Consider the following 27,868-nt stretch of genomic DNA (forward strand, 5'->3'; position numbering starts at 1 on the left):
AAGAGCATGCGTTGAATGAATGATTTCTGGGTATAATTGAGCATCGAAAAACGAACCGTTGGAAATCGGGGGATACCTGTATCTGAAATACTTCAATAGCAAGTTATTTTCTTAGAGTTTATCAAATTATAAAATAAGTCTTTGATATTTCAACAAGTATGAGCCTTATGGCTATTTCGCCCCACTGTAATAAGTTTTGTGTTGCCAAAATATTTTACATTTCTTTGTGCAAATTATTTCCTGCCTGAATCTGGCAGAGAACTTGAAAACACCTTACTGTATTTAGTGTTAAGTGGATCATTGCCTTATTGAACTAGTTGTGAACTTGTGCAAAATGAGGTGAACTCTCAGATTATTGTTTAAAATGAGGCTTAAGTATTCGGCTATGTCTGGAACAAGTGAACCAATCAGAAAATCTCACTTTTTAAAAAGATTATTTTTGTTCATTTATAAAATGCCAAGCAGGTTAAAGGTTGCTAAACTCAGTAGAAAATAATCGCCTTTAGATGACCAAATAATGTGACTTCTTACAAGGCATTTGAATTATTATTTTATTTTTGTTTTCTGTCTTGTACTGGCGTACAGGCCTTTTAGATGCATACATAACAGAATGCAACAGAATACTTGACTGGCTACTCAAATGTGCAACTTGCCTTCCCTTGCTGCTAGGCCTTCATTGTCCTGTTAGGACTGTCAGGTCATGCCATTACAGCCACTACTAGCAACATTCCTGATCTTTGCCATTGTTAAATGCCCAACAGCCCTGTTAGGGTGCCAACCAAAATCTAAACCCTCTCCAAAAATCCTTCCTTCTATTCTGCTAATAGTGCACAACCTTTAAGAATCCAAGAAGAGCCCAACTAGATCATTTATTGTTTCTGCTGATATAGTTAGGGAGCAAGGGGAGAGTACCTGAGGCTACTATTGGATTTAACATGTCAAATCTGAATAGCCTGTGGTAGACTGACTACCAGTTCTGCCCCTCCTCAAAAACCCTTTGAAGTCGGTAAAAAAAAAAGATGCATCTCAAAATTTATATTTGTCCTTAGAGAATAGTTGCCTTCCCAGGATGCTGCTTCTAGATGGTTATTGGAGAAGAAAACTAAAATCAAACTGTACTCAGAAAGCAGGCAACTTTAGATTTTTGTAGTTGGTAGATAAAATAAACTGGTATGTTTTTGTGGTAACAAGCTTAGATATAGACATGCTGAACCTTCTGTATGCTGTACTGTACGCTCATTCTTTGCTAAAGATGAAAGGGAGTACCAATGACAGATTTAACACATTTCTCTGTGTCTCTCAGACCGTATTGCTCGAAACCGCAAGACTATTGTTTGTCCAATGATAGATGTAATAGACCATGACCACTTTGGCTATGAAACACAAGCTGGTGATGCAATGCGAGGAGCATTTGACTGGGAGATGTATTACAAGCGGATCCCAATTCCTCCTGAATTACAGAAACCTGACCCGAGTGACCCTTTTGAGTAAGTTCTTGAAACAGTGTCAATAGGTGTCTAACAAGCTAAGCTGTCACAGAGATGGTAGGCTCTTGGCACTGGTGCTTTCAGACAGATAGAAACTACCCTTTGCTTCTGTTTTAGGTAATTCATTTCAAGAGATGTGACCTCTGTCATGGTACTACTGTCTTCAAACCTACCATCAATGGAAGGTTAACACTTTTATTATAATATGTGGTATATAATGTAACTTCTTATCATGGTCACTGAAATGTAATTTAGCATCTTTGTGTTGCACTAAGCAAAACACTGTAAAAGCCAGGCAGCTTGTATCTTACGTTAAAGAAGCTTGTTGAACAAATGCAATGAGTGCTGTGCTATGCAAAACCAACATTCTGGTACCCAGCAACTTTTGTTTTTTCTATGCCTGGAAGACATAGACTCAGATAAACTTTAGTCCTCAGTTTGCATCTTGGTTCCTTTCTGGAGGTTTGTCCAGAAGTCAAAGCAGACACAAGCCAGAACATCGCTCTCATGCCTGGGCAACAGCACAAAGACAGACTACGCCTGTATGAAATCACGATGTGGGTGTCCATAATTGGGGGGCACAGTGTACCGGTATGGTAGATGATCAGTCATCTAAAAAAATTGTGTTTAATTTATGGTTTCTTACCATAATCCAAATAAGGAGGGGAAGAATATTACAGTATTAATATGCTTGACATTGGGTCGTTGTTGGAGATGTGCTGATCCATGCTGATCTATGTTGTCAGCTGAAGGCTTGACATAGTATAAAAAATGTTGTAAAGTAAGATATTGGCAGAGGTCTGCAGTATCACTGAAATGGTTAAAAAAATCAAATTTGGAAGAGTTTGTGTGGTGGTAATGTAATTCATGTAGATCTCTGTATTGGTTTTTAATAAAGAGTCTAATTTTGCCTTAAGGTCTCCTGTAATGGCTGGAGGATTGTTTGCAGTCGATCGAAAGTGGTTCTGGGAACTGGGAGGATATGACGCAGGTCTGGAGATATGGGGTGGAGAGCAGTATGAAATATCATTTAAGGTGAGCTATTTTCATAGGAAAATATAGTGGATAATTAAATAATTTTAAGCATGAAGCACCAGTTTGCACCCTTCTTGATTGATTGTATGTATAAAATGTGTTGAAAGTAAGGACGTTTTCTGCAGTATTTCTCATAAAGGGCAGCATACTGTCAGAAGGAAGTATTGGCCAAGAGTTCACAGTTTTTGTCAAGTAACATCATTTATCTGTGATTTTTATACCACCCATCTTCCAAGGAGCTTAGAGTGGTGTATATAGCTCCTCCTCTCCATGTTCCTTTTTTAATTGTGCTTTTATTTAAGCATGCTATTGGTTTGCAGTTGCCTCTCAGATGATATCCAGTGACTTCTATATCCAGCTGAAAAAGTTACACTCACTATCCCAGTTTGAGTCTAATTCAGACTAGCAAAGGACATAGCAGATAATTTAGCCTTGCCAGCCACCACACATCCCTTCCCTGATAATTACAACCATTTTTTGTTTATGGCTCTCCCCTATTGGTTTCCAAATCTGAACTCTTGATGATGCCTTGATTATGTTGTAAGAATCCATCAACTACAGTCATTTGGCAATTAACGTGCAGCAAATGATATTTTCTTCCCATTGTTTATCTACAAAATGAGTGATAAAGACACATTGGAAGTTTCTTGTTTCCCCTTTGAGATTCCCTTACACTTAGTTCCATTTATCCTTTTTACTATTGTGTGTAGAGAAATGGTGTAATAATGTAATTCTCTGCAGGAGAGGGTAGAAGCATCATTCATCTTCTCCAACTTGGACCTTTTCTAAAACAGTAGTTTCCAAGAGTGATGACAGTGACTCAGCAAGCTCTTTGTCTTTGAAATGCTGGAGCAGACACTCACTGCTTGATCTGCAGGAAATGAGACTACTTCATTCATCTGCCTACTTACTCTCTCTGAGATAAAATGGGTACTTCAGGCCAGGGATGATGATTTATGGTGGGTTAAATTCACTGTAATTAATCCCTGCAAAAGGCCTCTTTTTCTTGTATTGTGTCACAGAAAACAACATTTAATTGAAAGATGTGATGTATTATCAGAAGTTAAGATAAGTTGATGCATTCTAATGTCATTATTTCTGATGTCATTATTTCTGGCAAAATTGTAAAAATACACAGGTTGTTCACATCAAGAAAAGAACAGAATTTATGAAGTTTCATTGTCCATTTTTAACCTGTATCTGTTTTTAAAAAGATTCTGAGATCCTGTCACTTGAAGGAGCATTAAAAAATTGACACAAAGCATCTCCCGAATAAAATAAATGGAAAACGTTTTTATCTTTCAAGGGCAAACCTTGCAACTCATTTTTAACAAAATCTTAGCAAAGCTAATGGGAGGAAACTAAGTATACATTGACAGGAAGCAGGACAGTTCCTGCTTCCTGTTAAGGTTCTGGCTATGTCCCTCCAGTGTGCAGGCTGCCTGCCTGCATGTCACATTTCTCAGTTAAGCAAAAAAACTGTTCTTCTGTTAAGCGAGAAAATGCATTCTTCCACTGCTAATAAAGAAAAACAAAGGTAATGGTGCAGGAGACCTGCAGAGTACTGTAGATACTGGATCCTTGTATACTGGATCTGCAGATGCGGGGGGGGGGGCACCTTTCTAATTATTTGGAACCACTGTTGTGATTCTCAGCCCTAATGTGCAAACTCATCCTAGGTTGTTTGGACTCTAGCCAGCACTATTAGAAACAAAATAAAATGTGTGTAGATCGGATTTTAGCATATTTGCCTACAAGGAGGCGCATAGAAAATGGTAGTCTTTTAAGTGAATTGTTTACTGATGCTACATAAAATACTGGGTGGATGTAACAAGTTCTACCTCCTATGCCAGCTGCAGTGAAGAGAAAGGGTAAACAAATTGACAGAGAACAGCATGCTATTTTACTGGTTATAGCTGGAGCTGAAGTGGTTTCAACTAAAAGCACTGATTTTTCAGTAATTGAGCCTGTCTTCCTCCTTCCACATAGTCATTTATACTCCTTGTTCCTTTATCTTCATTTGTTTCATAGATTGCATCCCACTATTTTACTGAAGGTACTGAACTAAACTTTCTCTATAGGAGACCAGCTTTACTTGGAAATTTGATTCACTTGTGTTGTCCTACTTCTATCTGAGAAAGTAGCTGGCTACCCTAGTGCTTGTTTTTGTACCAGAAGCAAAAATGTTTTCTGAAAATGACTTGTGATTGTACTGTATAATGTAAGCTATTGGAAGTAGCCCTCAGACACCTTTGACTTAACCTGAAGTATAGAATGCATGAAGTCCAGAGACATCTAGTAAGATGCACTGGGTTTCGCTCAGATAGTACCGTGTTCCTCTTAAGACATTTTACGGCTGTTTCCCTATATGTGTGCCCCCTTTTAAAAATTCAAGTGTGGAAATATAGTGTAAAAAGTGCTTTGTTGGGATTCCTTTCTGCATTTGGGGGTGAGGGTCACTGGCATTTCTGAAGAAGGGGCAAAATGCTAAGTTTTGCAGGGTCCCAAACACCGGTATACAGCAGCCCCTTTCAGCTTTAGGAATTCACAGCTGTGACTGACTCTGAAGATGAGGGAGGGGGGCCACTTTACACAGGCATTCAGGAGCCTGCAAAACTTAGCATTTTGCTCCCCCTTCAGGAATGCCAGTGATGAGGGCTATATAGATGACTGTATAGAGAGGAAATAAAACCCTGTTTTCTGGGGAGGAAGACTGGAGAGGATGGTAAGGCTTCCTATACCTTCTGTCAGTCTGCTTAGTAGCCCATCATTTTGCCCCTGCTTGAATAATGATTTAAGACCCTTCATACCTAGGGGCAGGATTTGATAAGGGTATTGTCCTCATTTAAAATGCAGCAGCAAGTGCTGTGCATGATAAAATGAAAAAATCTTCCCAATTTCATCTCATGTGAGTAGTTCTTCGTTATCCCAAGAGCTGGTGCTTGACAGATGCTCGATTTTTTTTTTCCTTCAGTGCTGTAGCTTTTTAATTCCTTTCTTCTGCTTCCCGTATGTGAGGCACTTCTTTTCCACAGCCCTCCCCTTTTACAGATGAGAACTGATAATTTTCTTTATGCAAGTTGTAATGAATTCTGTCATCACACAAAGGAGTTGCTAATAAAATGAATCAAAGCAGCAATGAAATTGAATAAGAAGCCTGTTTTTGAAATTAGATTTATATTCAAGTGCCATATCACCAGTTGAAAGCATGAGGACATTTTAAAGGCACAGAGTTGTGCTACATAAGTATGAGGGAAGAATATTTGTGACAGAGAGGCATGATTTCAGAGGACTCCATTTGTTCATAAGCCTAGGGGCAGGCATAGGTATTTTGTGTGATGAAATGTAATTTTTTTAATGGAAAGTGTTATCAGTAATCTCTGAGATAAGAATTGGTCTTTCTTATATGCCAAGTCAGTCAGTTACCACTGGTTCTGTATTAAATTTTGAGGCTTTTGCACATTGGTTTATCATATGTCTAATGCTGGCCTCTAAGCTAAACCTATTTAGGTCAACAATCTTGGCTTCTCTGCAGAGAGAACTCCAACAAAAAGATTAGAAATGTTTGCATTTCCCCTACAAAATTCATGGTGGAAATCCCATTCCTCCATTACTGCTTCGAAGGGCATGACAAGACTCAGACTCTTTTCACTCATGCATTCCCAGCTGGAAAGGCCTCTTACTGGCAAAGAGAAGGGACACAGAGGGAGAGGTCATCTTCCTTTAGGCGCCCCCATAGCTGTTCAGGAGAGAATTTTTAGGCTCAGTGATGGCTCGTCTGTCCCTGAGCCCAGTTGTGTTGACTAAGCTGTGTTCAAGAAACATCCTTCTATCACACACTAATCTCTGGTCAGCCTAGAACAGTGATGGCGAACCTTTTAGAGACCGAGTGCCCAAACTTCAACCCAAAACCCACTTATGTATTGCAAAGTGCCAACATGGCAATTTAACCTGAATACTGAGGTTTTAGTTTAGAAAAAAATAACTCATACATTAACATCTTTTGTCTTTAAAGAAAAACACAATAACAGAGCTTTCAATGATACAACTTTTTATTGAAAGGTCAAAGTTTGCATTTGGCCTGCTTTTGAACCATTAATGTGATTTTTGCTGTTGTATGTATGCTGATAATTTGTCTAACCTTGGATCATACTTTGTACGTTTGAGAGCAACATATGCAGCACCACTCAGGTGTTCTGTTAGTCTGTTTCTGGTGTCAGATTTGATATCATTCAAAGCTGAAAACAGTTGCTCACAAGCATAAGATGATCCAAGCAAAGCAATTCCAAGTGCTTTCATTGACTTAAAATTATTTGGCAGAGAATTCCACACTTTAAGGATTTCATTTTCAGAACTAACTGTGCTGTCCTTTGTCATCCCTTCTATCTTCTCAAGTGTTTCACGCAGGTAAAGAGGGTACACAGTTGCTCTCCCCTACTTTAAAAGATGACTGGATTGCCCAGGATCCAATTAGACAAGGTTAAACATAAGGAAGTTACCAAAGTTACACTGAATAAGAAGGGCATTTCCACTCACTAGGGAGAAATGAACCTTAGCAAGTGTAGTGTAGTGGCTAAGAGACGTCAACTATCTGCAACAGGAGGATAATAATGCTGACCTACCTGAGAGTTACTACAGGTATGGACAAGACAATGCCAGGGCAGCATTTTTGAAGTGCTGCATAAATACTTATTAATACTTATTACCACCCCCTGTATAAATACAACAGCAAAGGAATAGGGCAGCAGGCACAACTGAACAGGGAATGTGCAGAGTGATCCTGTGACACTTCACTCAGAATTCAGTTTACATTGAAAAAAGGCTTACTTCTGAGAAAGCCTGCACCAGATTCACGCCCAAGTGAAAGAGAGGTGGGGGTGGAATGAGGACAACTACAGACTTGGGGCCCAATCCTATCCAATTTTCCAGTGCTGCTGCTGCTGTGCCAACGAAGTATGCACTACTTCCTGTAGTGGGAGGGGGGCAGTCACAGAAGCCTCCTTAATGTATGGGAACATTTGGTCCATCACCTTGGGATGCACTGGTGCTGGAAGGTTGGGTAGGATTGGACTCTCAGGGCCTGTCTACTCAAAAGTAAGCCCCATTATAGTCAGTGGGGCTTACTCCCATGCAAGTGTGGACAGGACTGCAGCCTCAGTGCTCAAGCCTATGCCTGTTTGCTCAGAAGTATGCCCCATTATAGTCAGTGGGGCTTACTCCCAGGCAAGTGTGGACAGGACTGCAGCCTCGGTGCTCAAGCCTATGCTTGTCTACTCAGAAGTATGCCCCATTATAGTCAGTGGGGCTTACTCCCAGGCAAGTGTGGACAGGACTGCAGCCTGAAGCTTCCACCTGATGCCCAATTTGTGGGGATGAAGCCCCCAGGCAGCTAGTGAATGTGTGCAGGACAGAGAGACCTAGAGCGACTGAGGAGCTCCCAGATCTAAGCACTGGATCTCTGCCCGGATGGCCAGCTGCTGCTGCTGCTGCTAGTTCATGGGGGGGCAGGCTGACTGACTCCTGAGTAGACATGCATAGAAGTGGGCTCTCTGGCTGCAATCCTTCCCTCACTTTCCTGGGAGTAAGCCCCACTGACTACAGTGAACTTACTTCTGAGTAGACATGCAATCCTACAGTAGGATTGGGCTCTGAGGCTGCAGACCACACTTCGCCATTGACCACACTTCGCCAAAGTCATATTCTGGGAATGTGGGCAGGCATGGTTTCCCCCAGATAGATAGCATTTTCCATGGGTTCTCATTCTCCTCTTCCTGCTCTTCTTATGCTTGCTTATGTCAATCTGCCTACTTTCCTAATCACAAGAGTGATTGTAATGTTCAATAAGCTCATTCCTTTTATCATTCTTTTAGATCATTGTTGCCTCAGATCAATTGTTAAGGAGTGTAAATGACTATGTGGAAGGAGGAAGACAGACTACATTTGTCTGCCTTGTATTTGTAATTGTGATGATTGTAAATCATCTTCTCTGGTGTGCTCCCTGGGGCATTTGGTGGGCTGCTGTGAGATACAGGAAGCTGGACTAGATGGGCTTATGGCCTGATCCAGTGGGGCTGTTCTTATGTTCCTATAAATCTGTAATGCTAGCAGTCCAGTCCTAGGCATGTCTACTCAAAAGTAAGTCCCATTGTGTTCCGTGAGACTTCATCCTACCACACCTACATAGAATTGCAACCTTAATGATACAAAGAATAGCCCTAGCTGTAATGGCTTGTAGCAGTTTAACATGAAAAGCTTTTCATCAAATCAGTGTGTGATATGATTGGAGCATTATGTTTTGCACAGTTTGAGAAATGTTCCCTTCTTGCTTTACAATACTGCTGATCTTTAACTGTTTCTGAGCAATTTGTTTTTCTGTACAACACAATTGTCATTCAAATAGTTTAAAAAAAATTGTTTACTGTAAGGCAACCTTTGTTGGACCCAATCAAACACCGGATAAAACGGTGCTAACCAGTGGTGACATTATTATTATTTATTTATTTTATTAATTTATATCCTGCCTTTTTGCCCCATGGGCACACAAGGCGGCTTACAACAATTAAAAATACAAAAATAACAATTAAAAACAATAATTAAAAACAGTTGCATATAATTAAAAAATCTAAAACAAGCCCTAACATAAAAGGGAAAAAAGAGAAAGAAAGCCAGCCAGCCTGTCAGCAATTAAAAGCTTTTTGAAATAAAAAGGTTTTCAGTCCACGCCAAAATATTAACAAAGAGGGAGCAGTTCTCAATTCTAAGGGAAGGGTATTCCAGAGTTCAGGGGCCACCACCGAGAAGCCCTTCTTCCTGGCCGCCACCCCTCTCACCTCTCTTGGTGGCGGCACAGTCAAAAGGGCCCCCCCAGATGATGACCCAGATTGTTTTCCAATTCTGCCTTTATTAAAAAAAATGATAATGGCAGCTGCTTACTGCATCTGACACAAGGTTTCTTAGTTGATGAAGTGCAGGACTTCCACATTCAATTTAGACTTCAACCGTACTAATGAAGGAGTTCCTTTGTTCATGCAGATCTTTTAAATCTAACCAGAACTCCTGCACTTGCATATCTGAAGAAACTGCACAAGGAGCTCAGTAAAGAGGTGGGTCTTCATGCTTGACTTTAGTGGATGGAAATCGGATCTGTGTGGCTTGATGAAAGCAGCGGTGATGGTGGCGGTGTCAGACAGCGTGAAGGGCACCCCAACCTTCCATTTTCTTGCCCCCTGCAATCTGCTGCTGATGCCACCTGCATCGCCTTACCTAATGGATGGGCTGGCCCTGGTGCTAGCAAATTTCCAAAATGAAGAGTTTATCTGTGATTCAGTATAAGAAGACAAGTTTTCACTGGAACCTAGTCAGACTGGTATAAATAGGTCAATGGAAAGAAATGATCAAAATTGCATTTTGCAACCTTGTCCAGAAGCTCTTCCTCTGTTATGTATTTTAATGAAATTTTGTCTCTTTCTGAAGCTGCTCAAAAGTGCTATAACCTCTCAAAACCAGTGGTTAGCACATGCTTTCCCACGAACCGTAATTGAAATGCTTAAATTCATATCTGGTAAATAAAGATTGGTTCAACATGGAATTTCTTGTACAGAATAAGAGCCAGAAAAGTGAAACTTGACCAACAATAATGTATTCTTTGTTGGATCATTTAAATGTTTACCTTAACAAACATGGCCAGACATTTAAGTCTATTTAAAAATGGACATGGTACTCTAAAAACAGATTAAGTATGCTATTATTGGTCAAAGCACTTAAATTTATTTTTAAGCCTACTGGAATGCATGAACTCAACAGTAGCTCTACATTCATACTGACAAAAATTATATCCATATTTAATCTAGGTATGAAAGAAGGTTCTTATAGCCTGTTGGCACAGATACAATCTGTCTTGTAGGGAGAATAAATTTCTTGGCTTCACTTGGACATTAATTGGGTCATAATTCTTCAAGTTAATTGGTGCTCATTTTTTATATGAAATAAAGATTTTAATCTGTTATGGACTGTTGCTAATTGCAGATCTGCGGCAGCATACCACATATTTCTGTGCCTTTAGTGCTGAAAGGGCACATTGGCTTCAGGTTTGCAAAGTTGCTGATCCCCAGATAACTGTCTAGATTTGTTTCCTGATTAGTTTATAGTAAATCTACAAAAATATTCCTCTTCTAGTAAATTTGCATTAAAAAAAGAAGGCAGCACTGTACCCTGTGTTTGCCTCTTCATGTTGCATGCTACTTTCTAGGTTCCTCCTACAAGTTGGATCTGACAATATTCTTGACAGGTTGATAATATAGACCATTTCAGGTAACTGCAACTATGAAAGTAAACAGCCAAGTCTGAAAGTGCAGCCGAGATTGGAATACATTTATGGTAAAGATACTAGGTCATTGGAGAACAAAGTTTGTATTAGCTTCTGAATTGAAAAGTTTGATTTCCATTATATTCAGTAAAGTCTTATTGTCCCTATTCTCACTGCCACTCTACAGGTATGGATGTGTGGTGGTCGCATGGAAGACATTCCTTGTTCTCGAGTAGGCCATATCTACAGGAAATATGTCCCTTACAAAGTTCCAACAGGAGTTAGTCTGGCAAGGGTAAGAGCCCTTTTTATAACACTTCTTGTTAAACTTATTCACAGAATGTAAAGAATGAAATCTTCTAGAACGATTTCATCCTTTCATAGCTTCCACTGTGCTAAAAGGGGTTACCTGCTGGTGTGACAAGCCTTTCTTGCATTACTGTGTAAACTTCATCCCTTCTGTTAAAAACAAAAAGGTGACTAAATCTTTGTATAATTGCCAGGATTTTTGAAGCTAGATGTTCCATTTGGGTCAGTTGCAAAGCTTGAAAATCCCAATGAATGCTCTTATTGTTACTGAATTTTCACTTTCACATGTAGAAGGAAGAAGCTAGTAGCTTTCAGGATGATTGATAGTATAAGTGCACATTAGGAACAGATGCTACTATGCAGAAAACCATTATTAGCTCCTTCACTTAATAAAGACTTTTTAATCTGAACTTTTTAATGGATCAGTGCTCCCTCTAGTGGGAAAAGACAGTAGCAGAATAACAAAAAACTGACTACTTCAAAGTTAAGCTTTTCCTTACCTCACACTTACCTAAATTATGTCTGACTTTATGACAGTTTTCCCCATCAGTGCATTTGGTGCTGTTGGCCTGACTTCCTTTGTCTGAATTTCCAGTTTTCCAACTTGGTCTTGTGCTGTGTGTTGGGATGTGCACCCAATCAGATGATGCAATGAGATGAAATCTCCTCTAGAATTTATTATGAAGATTAGCCCTTCATGCTTACCTCTCCATGTGGGAGTTGCTTACCTGTAACTGTTCTCAGAATGTCTATAGTAGGCACATAATGACTACTTCCCTTATCATATATGAGCTAGATTCTCTTGCCTGTTCTAGGCTCCGCAGCTGGGAAAATAGAAGTTAGTCAGGCGCTCACCCTGATTTCTGGAAAATTCATTTGTCAGCTATAACAAGTTTGACTTTGAATGTTTACTGTATTAACAGACTGTACAAGTACATGATAAATGTTGGGGGGATAACCATGCTAGGCTGTTGAAGCAGAACTAAGAGTCCTGTACCATCTAAAGGTTTAGTGCAGCATAAATGTTCATAGGACAAAGCCTAAGTAGACTCTGACCTATAAAAGATTGTGCCATTATAAACATATAAACTAAGTTGATAAATATGCATAACATATAAGTGTTAGTCCTTAAAGGTACCGCATAATTCTTTGTTTTTATCTACATAGTATTTCTATTCTTATTAGAAATCTTATTTTAAACTTCATATGATTACTTTGTCTATTATTTTCATGCACCAAGAGTAGAATAGTAGAGATTTCACTTGCTCATAAGTAAGGTGGCACTCAAGTGAAAATCTTTGCGATCTTAACATTTATGCCTATTGCAAATTCAGCTCATGAATCTACTTTCTTTTCACTTGTTTCTTCCATAAATATTGGTATCCTTTATAGAACTTAAAGCGTGTAGCTGAAGTGTGGATGGATGAATATGCAGAGTACATATATCAGAGAAGACCTGAATACCGGCATCTCTCTGCAGGGGATGTAACTGCTCAAAAAGAACTTCGGAGTAATCTTAACTGCAAAAGCTTCAAGTGGTTCATGAGTGAAGTTGCTTGGGACTTGCCAAAGTTTTACCCACCAGTAGAGCCTCCAGCAGCTGCCTGGGGAGAGGTTGGTTCGTTCAAGAAACTCAGTTATATCATTATAAAATTTAGAAGTTTCATTAAATCATGCCATGCTGTAGGGTTGCGGATCTAACGTAACGATTTCCAGGACCTGTTGCGCTCATCACCCAGTGTGACACATTTGGTTTAATTTACCCATGAATATGCAGGGGTGCTTACAGGAACTAAGCGAGGATGTATATGACTGAAAATGTCAGTCTGCAATATCACACAGCCCCCCAGTTCCATTGTTTCTGTTGTTCAAAGTTACCACACGTTACCACAAATTACCAAATAAGTTACCACACGTGGAATAGCAAATAGCTCCTGTATGCAGCTAAACACTGTACTTCTGCCTTGTTAGGGAGAAGTGACATGAAAAGGCATTTCATAGCTCTTAATAAAGTGGAGATTGTAATGTAAATGGTCTTAAATATAGAAATCTTGCCAGTCCTGGCCTAGGCCTTAGAAATAGAGAACAAGTCACTAGCAATACTAGTAATCAGGGCAATCCCCTCATTGTTGGTTAGTGGTTGGTTGGGTGACTTGTATTGTTCTATAGTAAAATAAATATATTGGGGGTGACACCATGAGTTACCAGAGCAGGTGACACCAACCCTAGTGATGCCACTGGTGGGAAGGTTGGGTGGTGTTACAAGTCACTGGCTTGGATGACTTTTAAAGTGGATTCTAAACATTCATGGTGGACTATAGTCTATCAGTGGTTATTAACCATGGTGGCTACACTGAACTGCAGGGGCAGTATGTCACTGAGTACTATGTGCAGGGGAGGGCACTGACGTTCATCCATTGCTTGTGGGGAAATATTAACTGCACTTATTTTTTGGCCATTATTATTGTTCATTTCATGTCATGACTATTACTATCTCTCAGCCTCACCTACCTCATAGGGTTGTTGTGAGGACAAAAAAAAGGGAGAAACCATGCACGCCACCCTGAGCTCCTTAGAGGAAGGGTGGTATAAAGATGTGAAAAAAATAATTCGTTGTATGGGCCTTAGGTATCAAATGACCTAGCTATGCCATTGACTTTTGGTATACCTTGGAACCCCATAGTAGTTCAGTCTTACTGTTAAACTCTAAGGAGCCGTACATGCTGAACTCCTGGTGCATACTACTTAAGGTTTGGCTTTTTTCAGTCTACTGCCAAGTTCCCTCAAAAATAAAAACATGATAGTAAAGGTTTGACCATCTTTTTAAAGAAAATAACAACAAAAGCACCTCATTCTAAGGATGACCATAGATACAAGCTTACATTTCTTCAGTGAAACTATTTGTTAAATGACTCTCAAGCCCACGTGCTCAACATACTAATGTTAAAAACCACTCAGAGCAGCATGTTCTGGATTCCATATTCTTGACAACTCAACCCTTGAGCATTCCTTTTCTCTTGTGACAGTTACAGTGCCTTTATTTTAAAAAGGCACAGCACCTTTTGGTCTCTGTTAATGCCAGCTTGTGTTCAGTGATAGCCACTTATGTGTGTCTGTTTCTTTGGCTGTCAGAAAGCCTAAAAGGTAGCTGCAGAACTAATTAGCAATTTATTCTTGCAGATCCGTAATGTAGGGACTGGTCTCTGTGCAGATACCAAACATGGAGCCCTAGGTTCACCACTAAGAGTTGAACCCTGTGTGACAGGAAGAGGAGAAGCAGCCTGGAATAACGTGCAGGTATTTGCATTTTTAAGAATGAACTGATTATTGTTTTAGCAGTAGAATAGCAAAAACAGATGTTTTACACAAATAGAAGCTACTAAATACTATAATGGCTTCAGTGATGTGATACTAATCAGAGGGACTTTGTGAGGGAACTGAAATGTAATCTGTTCTGGCCAAACGGCCAGAACAGATGCTGTATGTATTCAGATTGATGTTCCTGGTGTAGTATGACAACATACTGTGCGTAAAGGAGAGAGTTACTTTAAATTATAAACTGCCTTGAGTGCTTTGGCAGAAAAGTGGTATAAAAATAATTATTACTGGGAGCTAAATCTTGCAGTGAACAATTGAGAAAACTACAGGGAGGAATGTTAAAAATAAACCAGAGAAGCTATACCAAACATAGAAAGATTCATGTCCAAGCACCATCCGAAACAAATGATAGCAGATTATATTAATGGATCTGTCAGCGCATTCAGTGCCTTGTTTTTGCATGACTAACATCTTAGTAGATGCTGGAGAGAGATGAATCTGGTCGGGCAGTATTTCTATCCTCTTGATGCATAAGGTTCCAGAAGTGTCAGCTTTATTTTCAGATGAAAATGTTATTTTAGCATACCATTGAAAGGAAGTTCAGAAACAAAAACACAATATTTGCTGGAAAGAACTACATAATTTTTGTTGCACTAGGAATCTGTTTGATAAAAAGACAGGCTGTTGCATATCGATTTGGATGCCTGGAAATTAAATCAATCTCCTTTAAAACCCAGTCTAACAAAACAAGCCTTGGCCATATCAATTAATCTCATGTTCCATTGTTTAACATAATGTGAATATTGAAATAGCTTCTTTTATCTAATTCTCCATAAAGAGAGACCAATTTTCTCTGCTTTTTATTTAAGCTAACAGTGGCAGCATACCCAGTGACTTTTATCCTGAACATGCTATATTGTTAAGTCTTCCTATTACTAACCCAGTATATACCGTATTTTTCACTCTATAAGACACACCTGACCATAAGACGCACCTAGTTTTTAGAGGAGGAAAACAGGAAAAAAATATTCTGAACCAAATAGTGTAATAAAATGTCTCTCCGCTGCTCTGTTTCCATGCTCCTTAGCATATTTTACTACCTCTAGTTTAAAAGGAATTTTATATGCTAGCCTTTTCTGCTTTATCATCCTTGCACTGGTAGAATGAGGTACTGTAGTATTTTTCTGCAAGTGCATTGTCACTAAGCATTACATTTGCATTACCATTGAGCGCCTGCATTTGCATTACAATTTGCATTTGCATTACCATTGAGCAAGCAGGCAGGACCCTGGTCAGGGGCAGAAGCATCTGCCAAGGAGGCTCTGCTGCCCTGAGAATGCCTGCAGCTTTGCAGTATTCGCTCCATAAGACGCACACACTTCTCCCCCCACTTTTTTTTGGGGGGGGGGAAGTGCGTCTTATGGAGCGAAAAATACGGTACCACTTGAACCGGAGTTTTTCCTGCTATCCTTCAAGTGAATGTGTGCATAGAAAGCTTCCAACAGCCCCTTGTTACAGACTGCCTCTTGTTGCAGATAATCTCTTGCCTCTTCGCTTTGTTTCATGCATCATTCTATGTGGAATATTCCACCCCACAAAGATTTCACCTATTCTTCCTGACTTCCATTCGTGGAGTCAGTAAGCTTCTCCTTAGAGAAATGCTGATGTAAAACTATAAATTTGTCTCGTATCTTTCTGTTCTTTACCCAAGAAAACAGCCACTGCTATATGCAATGTGTCATTTGGATTTTTCTTATTCAATGCAGTTGTCAGCTCTGGCATTGTACTTCTTCTCTCATACTCTCTTTGTCACTGGCTTAGCTTCCTTCTCTCTTCCCATCTGTAATTCACCACCCCAATGAAGGATCAATTCCTTTGCTTAATTCTCTGCCTGGTGATGTACTAAGAGTTTACTTCTCCTGAATACTAGACCAATATGCTTCTCCTATGATTCTCCACTACAGAGTATGACCTTGGAGTTAATCAACAAATAACTCAGATCTGCAAGTATTTTGTAACTGATCATAAAACCATTCACAGGAATTGATATGCTTACTTCTGTAACCTATATATGAGACCATGGTGGCAGCTTTTTAAAGTTTAGCTCCTGACTTGGTTTCCTGCCCTATCTTGAGGATGTCATGGTGGTTCTTCACATGGAGCAACTGTGTGAAAGAGGGGGGTAGACAGAGGAGAATGAAGTTTTTTGAAGTTTTGTCCCCTCTTTTACTGAGAATTCAGTGTCTGTCATAGCAGGTGTTCACATTCAGTTGGCGAGAAGATATCCGTCCAGGAGACCCTCAGCACACGAAGAAATTCTGTTTTGATGCCATTTCCCACAACAGCCCAGTGACTCTCTATGATTGTCATGGAATGAAGGGAAACCAGCTGTGGAAGTACAGAAAAGTGAGTGTATGCATTTGTTACTTGGACCATTTGAATCCATTTTAGACCCACTGTGGAAGAGGCTTAACGTATCATGTTTTATACTCTATTATTGTGGTCATCAAACTGCAAAGGAGGAAGCCTCATTGTGAATTAATAAAAGGAGTACTGTTAAGAGCATACTTGCTATTAGCCATGGGGGGGGGGGGAACACAGGGCATAGTAATATTTCTAGCAGAAATGGCTAAAATAACCTGTGTACTATGAAACAATATCCTCAGTTGTTCCATGATAGGAGTGACATCTGGCCTGGCCCATTCATGAAGAAAAAGATGCATCTTACATCAGAATAGAGGGAGCTGTGGATTTGGGGGGCCCTTCTCTCTGACTTTGCCATTGTCACATCCCTCCAATTCACTGTGGACTGAGCTGCATCCCTACCTGTTTAATTTGCTTCTGCCTTTGCATGGTCACTCTAAATCTCAAGGGACTGCTCATGGAAGAAATGAGTGAGTAGAAAAGCAAATCACTGCTGCACACATTGCAGTGCTCCGCTTCACTCACCTCACTTGTTTGTGACATGGTCCTTTTAAAGTCACCCCATGAGGGAAAAGAAAGGGAATGGAGTGGTGAAGCATCCATTTACTTGGCTCTTTCCTTGCCAAATCTTTAAATAAAACAAATTTTTCTTCCCCCTCCAGCATTTAACTCTTCAAGATCATACTGTTGCTATCATCCAGCCTTTTCACCTATTTGCTATCCTCACTGCCTATGAATTTTAGATCTCAGTTTCGTCTCAGTGTAATTGTCTGAAACAATACTAGTTTAAAACTACTACTAAAGTGTTTCATTGGAGTGGGGGAGGTAGAGTGCTGTGGGAACCCACTGCAGGGTCCCAATTAATCTGGCTCTGGTTGGATGAGGGGGCACCATCTTTTTACTTTTCCTCAGCACCAAAATGTCTTGGACTGGCCATGAACTACAACAACGTTCATACTGCTTTTTAAAAAAAAAAAAATCATTACACTTGGATTATTATTTAGATGCCTCTCTGTTTGTTCTTTAAATGCTCAGAAGGAACAGAGGCATGGGAGCTACATATGTGGCAAAAATATTCAAAAAGAAGAGCACTTAATGAAGAGCATTTAGTTAAAGAGCATTTAACTAGTTGAGTTTAAGTGTCATGAGGAAGAGTGCAGAAACCAAAAGCAGGGATGAATGAACTGAGTGCACCACATCCCCAGGGAATCACCTGGTCTGATCAGGAAGCCCTAGCCTAGACCAAGAGATATTATTTCTGGCTTTCTTAATTCAGCTGAAGATGCAGCTGGATTGGAGTGAGGCATTTTAATGTTTGCTTCGAAAACAAGCATGCAAGACTAGGGTTAGCAGTACATTCCTTTGATGAAACATGATTCCAAGTGAGGACTAGTGTCTCTAATATGTTGGGAGTGTAAAGCCTATGTTCATTAGTAGCAGTTTTATTTCAGTGGTGAAGATTTATTTACTTAGACTGGTTGTTCAAGGCAACTTACAAAAGCACTAAACCAGTGGTCTTCATTCTTTTTTGAGGAATGAATGAATGAAATAAACAAACAAACTGGGGACTCACTGCCAATCCCACCCTCTCATAAGAACATAAGAACAGCCCCACTGGATCAGGCCATAGGCCCATCTAGTCCAGCTTCCTGTATCTCACAGCGGCCCACCAAATGCCCCAGGGAGCACACCAGATAACAAGAGACCTCATCCTGGTGCCCTCCCTTTCATCTGGCATTCTGACATAACCCATTTCTAAAATTCCTCTCTCTCCCAGCACCTGATGTGCCCACCCCTTCCCCATCTTCCAGATAGATTAGGGGACGAAAGAGGGAAAAGGTGGTCATGGGACAGGCTTTGAAATATTACCTTGATCCCACAAGAGAGGCTTTGTGACTGCATTGGGGTTCTGACCCACTGGTTGAAGAATACTGCAGTACACAATGAATGTGGTCAGAATTTTGAAGCACACCGTAAGAGGAGTATTACTTGCAAAAAAAAAAAAAAGGCTGTTGAAATGTGGCAAGTAATAGAATAGCAGAGACCTTGTTCCTTGCATCTATTTTCTGATTGCCCTGGCATTTCCTTCAGTCTAGCAAGTTAACTTCTAATTCTTATCCTCAGGACAAGACCCTTTTCCATCCAGTAAGTGGCAGCTGCATGGACTGTAGCGAGAGTGACCGAAAAATCTTCATGAATACTTGCAATCCTTCATCTCCAACTCAGCAGTGGGTATTTGAACACACAAACTCAACAGTGTTGGAAAAATTTAATAAGAACATTGATCTTTAAAGACTATCTACATATGTATATACTACAGTTCTAGTTTTTACAGGGGAGATGACACATTTTTAAAAAAAAATAATTTTTTAAAAAAACACTAAGGTAAAAGGGAGAATCTCAGGAGAAGGTGTGACTTTCAGGCCAGTCTTTACTTTGATGATGCTGCATCTTTTCCTTTTGGATAGTTGAATATCATAAGCCAGAAGTCTAGGAATCTCCATTGCCATAAGATCTTGAAACCTGATTTTCTAAGGATGAGGTTCTCAAACTGGGGCATTGTGATGCTGCAGCCTGAGGACCTCAGCCTTTGGCCACTTAAGGGGTGGGGGAAGGCAGTGATGTAATCTCCAGGATCATGCCGCCATTGGGGACATAGGGGCTGTTTTCAGTCTTACTTCTTTCCCTGGGGTGTGGAGAGCCCTGCAGAGCCCTCTGCAGGGATCCCTGCAGCTTGTAAAAAGTAAAAACAGCTATCGCAACCCATCTCCAGTTTTGTGGTTGCAACCCAGAAGTGGGTCACAATAGCTTTTTTTACTTTTTACAAGCTGCAGGGAGCCCTGCAGAGACCTCTGTGGAGCTCCTCATACCCCAGCAGGGACACAGATAAGGTTGAAAACAGCTTGTGTTCCCAGTGGCACTGCTATCTGGGAGATCAAATTACTGCCATTCCTCACTCCTGCAAACACTTAAAGTGGTTCTCTAATTCCAGGAAAGTTTGAGAACTGCTGTTGTAAGGCAGTGTTCTCTTCATATTCTAGTGGCTCTCTGTTATTAAAGTAGCATGCAAAGTATAATTTTTTTCCATGGAGTGATAACACAACTATCAGGAGTTCTGACTCACCTTCCCCAAGCTAAGTCCAAGAATCCAAACCGCAACCAAGGGTGAGTGTTAACAACACTTACACATACCCTGTCTCAGTGCTTCTAAGGGCAGTGCTGGTATTGAGGTAGTTCACACTGCACTGTCCTTTATTTTGATGGTACGAAGATGTGTCATACTGTTGCATGACAGGTAGTGAGAATGAAAAATGATTCAGCACAATGTTGGATTTTCCAAATCCTGCTATTGATGGTTAAGGGACAGGTCCCCAGTGGAGCTCCTTGTCTCTTTGACTTCTGCATCTGTTTTCCCCCTAACATTTCAACTTTCCTTTCTCCCAGCAGCCCATAGAAACATCCAAACATTTTAAAACTCCAGCACTATACAATGTGAATAAAATCTAGAAAATATAAACTTCATACAAACTCCTGATTTTGTGTATTCCACATTCATAGTTTTTCTGTGAGTTCGGGTAAGCATTACAAAAACAAGTAATGCCTGTCCAGAATTTTTTCAAAGAAAGTTCTTAACAAAACCAGTTTGTTTTTAGCAGTCTAAATATATGGTACGTAAGCCCATGTAATGACTAGCATTGCTAATCACCTTCATGTTCAGAGTATCAATTTGTAGCTTCTATAATACTTAATCATATCTAGGTGCCATGTCCTTATTCATTAAGAAAGATTTTTATTTGATCTCAATATAACTGAATATAGAACAGGTAGTATGGCTTCTGAACAAGCAAAATATTAAAGGGGTTGAAAAAAAATAGCAAAATGTATCACCTTTGCAATAATCCTGTACACAAATATCAGCAGGTAAGCCTCTTAACAAAAATATTGTTCCATTTAATCATGTATAATTGGAAGCCGAACAGCACAAGTTTCTCCAGCGTTTCCTCTATCATAAAATTTTTGCAGTTGTGGGGTAATCGCCTTTTCAGATCCACTGTTTGCATATTATGAACTAGAGAGAGTGTATGATATACTGCTGTGACAATCTGCTGCTAGAATAACTGTGCGGCATTCAGTAGTACTACAGTACTGGAATAGAGGAACATTTATAGCAAAACATCCCAAGGCATCTCTTTGTGATGTCAACCTGTTGGGCAAGAGATCCATGTGGTGTTGAAATCAGGACCTGAAACTCACCTGTTAAGACAGCTGCAAGTTCAATGTAGTGAATTGAATAGTACTTACAAATGCTGGTTTAAATTGGTCCCTGATATTCAGTAGTAGACTGCACTTACAAAAATTATGTAACAAATAATATTGTAGCTAACACTAGTTAGGTGAATCAACTGTATCATGTCTGTTTAGTTCACTGTCATCTAAAGTTGTCCTAAAGGACTCAGTCTATATACAAACTAGCCAAACTCTTAAGGTAACTCCATGAAATTTAGTTGCTCCTGACTTCCTGTGAAGTTTCCAAATAATTGTTTGCAAATAATTGTGTTTAGGAGTATGATGTAATTCTGTTTGGTAATCGGTCCATAAATGCAATTCCATTCCATGCAGAAACAAATTTGAGATGACACCCAGTCACATCTTAAGATTTGTGTGCCCACCATCACTCTTTTCTATAGAAACAAATTTACAGGTTGCCCTATAATAAAACTTTGACTGAGACCTGCATAGAAACTGGAAAGAAATGTAGGATCTCTCAGATCAGGCCTTCCTATACCTAATCTGTTCCATATGGCAATTTGTTACCTTTAAAATTTTCAGCAGAGACAATTGAGTGACTGGGAGCCCATTCATAAGCTCTGCTGGCGCAGTGGGGATGTATTACCTTTGCTGCATCCAACACAGCTTCATAGCAGGCTGGAAGTCTCCACGGGGTAAGAGGATATTTTTCCCCATTACACCAAGTAATGCCCCAACCTGCCTTTTGGGGCTAGTTCAAGTGGCCCCGTGTTACGCTGACAGGCCTGGGAAGGGGGTTAGGATACTGCAGAGGCATACTCCGCCAATCTCATCTCCCTCCCAGGCCTACTCCACCCCTATTTTGCCCCCTCCCTTCCCTGAAACACCCCCGCCTCTGCTCCACCCTCCCACCGCCACCCAAAGTGATCTCTGCTCATTGGGTGGACGGCTTGGATGTAGCGGTGGCACAGGCCTTCCTGCCAGTGCTGCTTACTCTCTGAGTGCACAAATGTGCCTTAACAGCACGTTTGCTACACCCTCCACCAGCATAGGGACCTCCATATTTTTGATACTGTAAGGTTTATTATCCTTGTCAGTTTCTCACTCTTTGTTGTGTTGTACATTTTTTTTCCATATACTAAGCCTGCATTTTTGTCTAAGATTCTGTTTAAATCTGTGGCTAAGTGACTTGTGCTGGCCCAACACAGTGTTGGGATTGCACCCTCAGTCAGTCACAGGTTATCAAAGTAGTTTCTCATGGTACATTTCAAAGCTCATTGCATACATACTCAGTTTTTGTTGCCCTATTCCATAAAGGGAAATGCTGCGTACACATGCAGGGATTTCCCATTGACCATTCAGTGTAGTCTCTCTTTTATAGAAGAATAGGGGGAAGGCTCTCAGTGCAAAGGTTTCCTCATGCATTCTAGTTTTCTGACCTTTTGGGGGGGGGGGTCAATCCCTGTGCCAACTGCAACTTTTCATCTTCTCATAGACATGATGATGCACTATGCTCTAGCTTTGATTTTAAATAAACATTGAAGAAGTTTAGCTTGTTATACATTTGGTTAGGAACATACTGTTTGCAGTGCTCCGCTAACCAGTGAGTGAAATAACTGGAATCTAAGTATCAGTAGGGCAGTTAGCTCATATTTCATATTCTCTGTTTAGCAATGGAATTGCAGACTATTCTAGTTACCTAGCAGAATCTTGTATTGTTTCCAAAGGCTGATGCCAACATTTTCCTCCATGGAATAATATCCATTGAGAAATACAAATGAAAAAGAACACAGGAAATATGGAACCTGTACATATTTGGCAGTAAATGTTTCTTCTATCTACGGGTTTTCTTGCAAAATCCAGGCTTTGGGATGTTATAAGTGGCCCCCCTAATTCATTCTGGTGGCATGTTGTTTTTGTTTTTGACAGTTGTAGCCCTCTGCCCTGATTCTTTGAGAATCCTCTATAAGACCATGTCTCAAAATAGTCAATAAGACGAGACCCCAGTGCACGCTCCTCTCGTCTTCCCATCTTTGTCAGTCTAGCCTTGCTCTCTGATAAGGTGTGCAGTCTGTTATGCTTTTTTATTCTTATACCCTTTCTCTTCTGATATTAGATTGCAAATCTAGCTATTTTCACCCTCTTTCATATCCTCGCTAATCCTCCACCTGAAATATTCAAGGAAGCAGTTGTTTCAGTTATGCGGAGAAAGGGGCATACTCTGTTGGCAGAGTTAGAAGTTTCTCCCATGTGATCTCCTTGGTAGCACAGGAATAATGTCTATAGTGTTGTGGCCTAGAATTTCAACTAGTGTTGTCCATTTGAAGCCTGCTAAATTGTTAGATATTTTGCCAAACCACTTTCAGGATTCAATTGATTTCTCTAGCACCGTACTTCTCTCTCTTTCCAATTCTCAGTTAAGTTGCTGAGACATGCAACAAGGCGTAAAATTCAGTGTCCTCTGTGCATAATCTAAAGTTGCGTTCATCATATTATGTATTGTGTTCATTGCCTCAAACAGATCACATAGAGCCAAGAATCCCTTTAGTCATGTGATTCTTCGAGGACATAGAAGTATTGTGGGAAATAATTGCAGTAATTATTAGACCAAGTTCCATTTGGCCTCAGTATATTCTGTTTTTTTCCCAAGACACTGCTAATTAATATTCAGAGTTTATATTATACTTTACTTTTCTCTTCATACAATAGTAATTTTTCACAATACAATAGTACAACAGTAATTGTACTATTATTGTTACATAATAGTACTATGTACTATTACTATTATAATACAATACAATAGTAATTTTCACAACAACGTTGCAAGGTAGGCTCAATATTGGCACTATATTGAGATTGAGGTAAAACATGGTAGCTTGCCTAAGGCTACCCTGCAAGCTCATGTTTGAGATCTGAGGTTTTAACTGGAACTTTACAGCTTTCATTTTTAGCTGCTATACTTCATTGAATCTTAAGTGCTTGTAATGTGGAGTTTTGTCTTCAGCAAACTGGAACCAACACAAAAGCCCCAAAATTAAACAGACCATGAAAATGCTGGTCTTAAGCGCCTCCTTTCTGTAGCAATTTAAATATTTGTCTTTATTTGTCTTTGTGAAAAGATTTTTAAATACCTTTCCCACTAATCTGTGAAGCATTCCTTGATTTCTCTTCATAGTACTGATGTATTTAGTGCCGGGAAGGGCCTGGCTGATTAGTGGAAAATGTTGTCACAGTGGGCCACCTGCTGGCTGAGTAATGAAGCTACATTTCACCACTTTCATCTTTAATTCAGTCATTGCTTAATTCCCATTTTATTTATAAGCATAACATGTAAAGCGTTGAGTCTATAAACAAAGTATATTTGCATGCACATCAGTGTTCCCTCTGAAAGTAACATCAATTACTCTAATTGAAACTAAATGTTTCTCCTCTTTTTTTAACTGCAAGATGCTTAGCAACACTGCATTTGCTTAGCATCTTGTTAATGGTGTAAGCAGTTTTCTTGTGCCAAAAAGGTTTTTGCAATGCGAGTACTGGAACCATGCACAGTACTGTCCTCCAACATTAATTTGCATACCAATTGTCAGAATCTTTTTCTGGCTTTCAGTTGAATCAAATTTGTAAATATGATCATGGGAATGATCACTGCTTGAAGTGCAACTCTGAACTGCCGTTCCGGAAGGCAAGCAGTTTGCATGATATGGCTCCCCACATAGTAGCTGTGATTAAAACTTCCCCTTTTTAAAATGTTTGACATGGTGTGGTCTAAATGTATAAACTGAAATGTGCCTGCTGCTAGCAGCGATGGTATCTGCATCCTTGGTAGCTGCAGTAAATTTTCCTATCTGCTTTAAAGAAAAAAAGTGCAAACACACCCTCTGATGAAATCACAGAGAATAATCCAGTGTCATTAAAACCACTGGATTAAAAATCCAGTGATCATTAATGTGATCAAAAATCACATTAAACAGCATCATTAAAATAAAGAAGTGCCTTTTAAAATGCAAATGTGCAGCAAATGCCTACACTTGAACAATTTCCTAGTGCCTTGCTGGACAAGAGTGAAGTGGGGAGTGGGGGGGATGTATAAGAGTTCAATACAGTGTGCAATTAGTGGTGTCTTGTTGGGGAATGGGGATTTTTGTTTTTAAATGTTTAATTTCAGGTTCACATTGTAGAATGAGAAGATGCTGATCCTGATTTAGAAGATAAAGACATTCTTGAGTTTCTGTATTTCACTTTATCACACAACAAAAACTTGAGGGAGGAATAAGCAAATATTCTTACATGCAAAAAGAGGGTTAATGCTGAGAAAGAACTTCCTGAATGGCTGCCAATCACTGATATTGGCACACAGATATACAAGAACATCTGGGCAGTGTTCTAAACTGGCGTGGCCTGTGAGGTGTATCAGAATTAACAGTGTAGTTTCCATCAGGTCTGTGGGCCCCTCAGTATATTTACCAACATCTAGTCAATGTCTTCATTGAGAAGGAATAAGAAAATGTTCCATCCTCATACCGGCTTGAAGACGTGGTATCTCTGTTTATTTCAGCTAAGCAACTGTTTCTGAAAATTTTGGGATGTGAAATCCTCTATCTTGATATATTTAAAACATACAGAAAAGTGTTAAAAGTTAACCCAATATCATCACAAAGGAATAGCTTGTTCTGTGGGCTGTAGGGTATTGTGGTAGATATGAATTTATCATTACAAGGATCAATAGACCATCAGTAGTTCTGAATACCACACCTCAGGAAGGTTACTGCAGAGCTGGAAAAAGTGCAACAGAAGGCAATGAAAATGATCTGGTGGCTAGAACACCTTCCTTAGAGGAAAGCCTGATATTTGGGGCTTTTAGCTTTGGGGGGGGGGAAGGCAATTAAGAGGAGAAGAAAAGTGGAACTTATAAAATTGCTTATGATGTGGTGACAGAAGCGTTTCTTCTCTCACAGTACTTGAACCAAGAGTCCTCCAATGGAATAAACTGGTGGGAGACTTAGGGCAGACAAAGGAGGTACAAGTTCACACAGTACATAATTAGTCTGTGAAATTCATTGCCACAGGATGTGGCGATAGCCCTAGCTTGGATGGCTTTAAAAGAAGGTTGGGCAAAGTTATGGAACACAGGTCTTTCAATGGCTACTGGTCAAAATGATTATATACTACTACTGATGCAGCAGCATCATGAGTGCCCATGAATATCAGTTGCAGCAGAGCAGTGGTGAGAGAGAGGTATATCTTTCTCTCCTGCTTGTGGGCCTTTCTTATGTACATAGACAGTTTTTCATCAGGGAAATAATTTTGTTTCTTTGAATGATGTTCTTATTTGATTTCCAGTTTTATTATGGTGCCATGAAGTAAGAATATTCACAGATTAAAAGAGCAAACAGCTGCCTTGTAGCTTATGGCAGTGCTTCCCAAACCTACCTGGGTCGCGGCACCCCCGCAGCTTCTTCCTGGCTCAACCAGGGCCAGCCAGCACCACCATCTTGGATCCTGTGAAATCTCATGAGATTGAAGATGTTGATGCCCAAATTCATAAGATTTTGCAAGATCCAAGATGGTGGCACATGGGAGAACAAGTAGGAGGGGCCACCAGGGATACCTTGTGGCACCCCATGAGTGCACTGCAATGCCCTATGGCATTGCATTGCAATGCACACTTTGGGAACCCTTGGCTTATGGGACTCCTCCCTTTGCCTTAGAGTAAAAAAAAAAAGTCACTTCTGATTTTTTTGTAAAATTGGAAGTGACTTTTTATGCCTTGTAAGGCATTAGGAGACCTGAGGAAGCCCCCAAGGACTTCCTCAGGCCTCGTAATGCTAAGGCATTATGAAGGCACTTCTGGTTTTACAAAAAAACTGGAAGTAACTTTTTTTACTCTAAGGCTCAGTTGGAGCCCAACAGAGGCTGGTGACAGATGTGTACGTCCTCTGCTGGGCTCAGAGGACCCTCCAGATGTGAGAGGAACAGAGCTCCCCTTTCTTCTGGAAGGTGAGGGGGGCATTCCCTAGTATCCGTGGTTTCAGTTAATCGTAGGGGGTTCTAGAACAGAACACCCACAGACACCGGGGCACACCTGTATTTCAGTTATGAACAGCTTTAGTGGTATTTTACAAAGGATATTTAAGAGACCCAAAGTAATTTACCTGACACTCATACCACCAGTAACTTAACTGACGAGAATTCCCTTTTTTTTACTCCAAACTAACAAAATCACCTAGATGATTTTGCAAAGCATCATTTCTTGTAGATAGTTAATAGTGCTTGGTTAACACCGTAACAGTGTGAGAAGGATAAAATAAGTTTTTTCTCCTTGTGATGGGGCTGTTTACTACTTTCTAGCTTCCTACTGACACCTGCTGTTAAGATTCAGTGCTCTTCCCTCATACTTTACATCTGTAAAAGTGAATTACACAGATGCTTTTTCTTGTAAATTGCTTTTCAATCTCCTATGAAGATTTGTACAAGGTTCCTTAACGTGCTATAAAAGTACAGTCAAGAAGATACCACCAAGAGACAGAGAAATTACTTGGGGAAATTGCATGTGATAATGGCAGACCTATTTTATAAAAGGAATGTCTATACAGCAGGATGAAGGGGCTGATTTTTTTTCCAGAGCAAAAGAAGAATGTGGGTGAAGTTGTTCAACCCTACACCCATCACCTACCTTCCTGTAGTCCCTGTAAGGGTGTTCATCTCTCAACCAAGTTAACTCCCTGTATTGGAGCCCAGCTGA

The 27,868-nt window shown here is 40.0% G+C and overlaps 1 protein-coding gene across 2 annotated transcripts in view; it reads left to right on the top strand.

Moving 5' to 3' along the window:
* GALNT10 (polypeptide N-acetylgalactosaminyltransferase 10) overlaps positions 1 to 19,554 on the top strand; it is a 60,743-nt gene extending 41,189 nt beyond the window's left edge. Inside the window, exons 6-12 of one of the 2 annotated variants that reach the window (XM_066614698.1) lie at positions 1,304 to 1,487; positions 2,405 to 2,522; positions 11,015 to 11,122; positions 12,529 to 12,750; positions 14,317 to 14,433; positions 16,708 to 16,860; positions 19,003 to 19,554. In XM_066614698.1, the coding sequence (XP_066470795.1) occupies positions 1,304 to 1,487; positions 2,405 to 2,522; positions 11,015 to 11,122; positions 12,529 to 12,750; positions 14,317 to 14,433; positions 16,708 to 16,860; positions 19,003 to 19,170 (1,070 nt within the window). In that variant the 3' untranslated portion in view covers positions 19,171 to 19,554. The remainder of the gene's footprint in view (positions 1 to 1,303; positions 1,488 to 2,404; positions 2,523 to 11,014; positions 11,123 to 12,528; positions 12,751 to 14,316; positions 14,434 to 16,707; positions 16,861 to 19,002) is intronic. The other variant, XM_066614699.1, reaches the window with a different exon arrangement.
* Positions 19,555 to 27,868: the final 8,314 nt, after the last annotated feature.

This window comes from Tiliqua scincoides, chromosome 2 (genome assembly GCF_035046505.1).
Source record: "Tiliqua scincoides isolate rTilSci1 chromosome 2, rTilSci1.hap2, whole genome shotgun sequence".
NCBI classification, from domain to species: Eukaryota; Metazoa; Chordata; class Lepidosauria; order Squamata; family Scincidae; genus Tiliqua; species Tiliqua scincoides.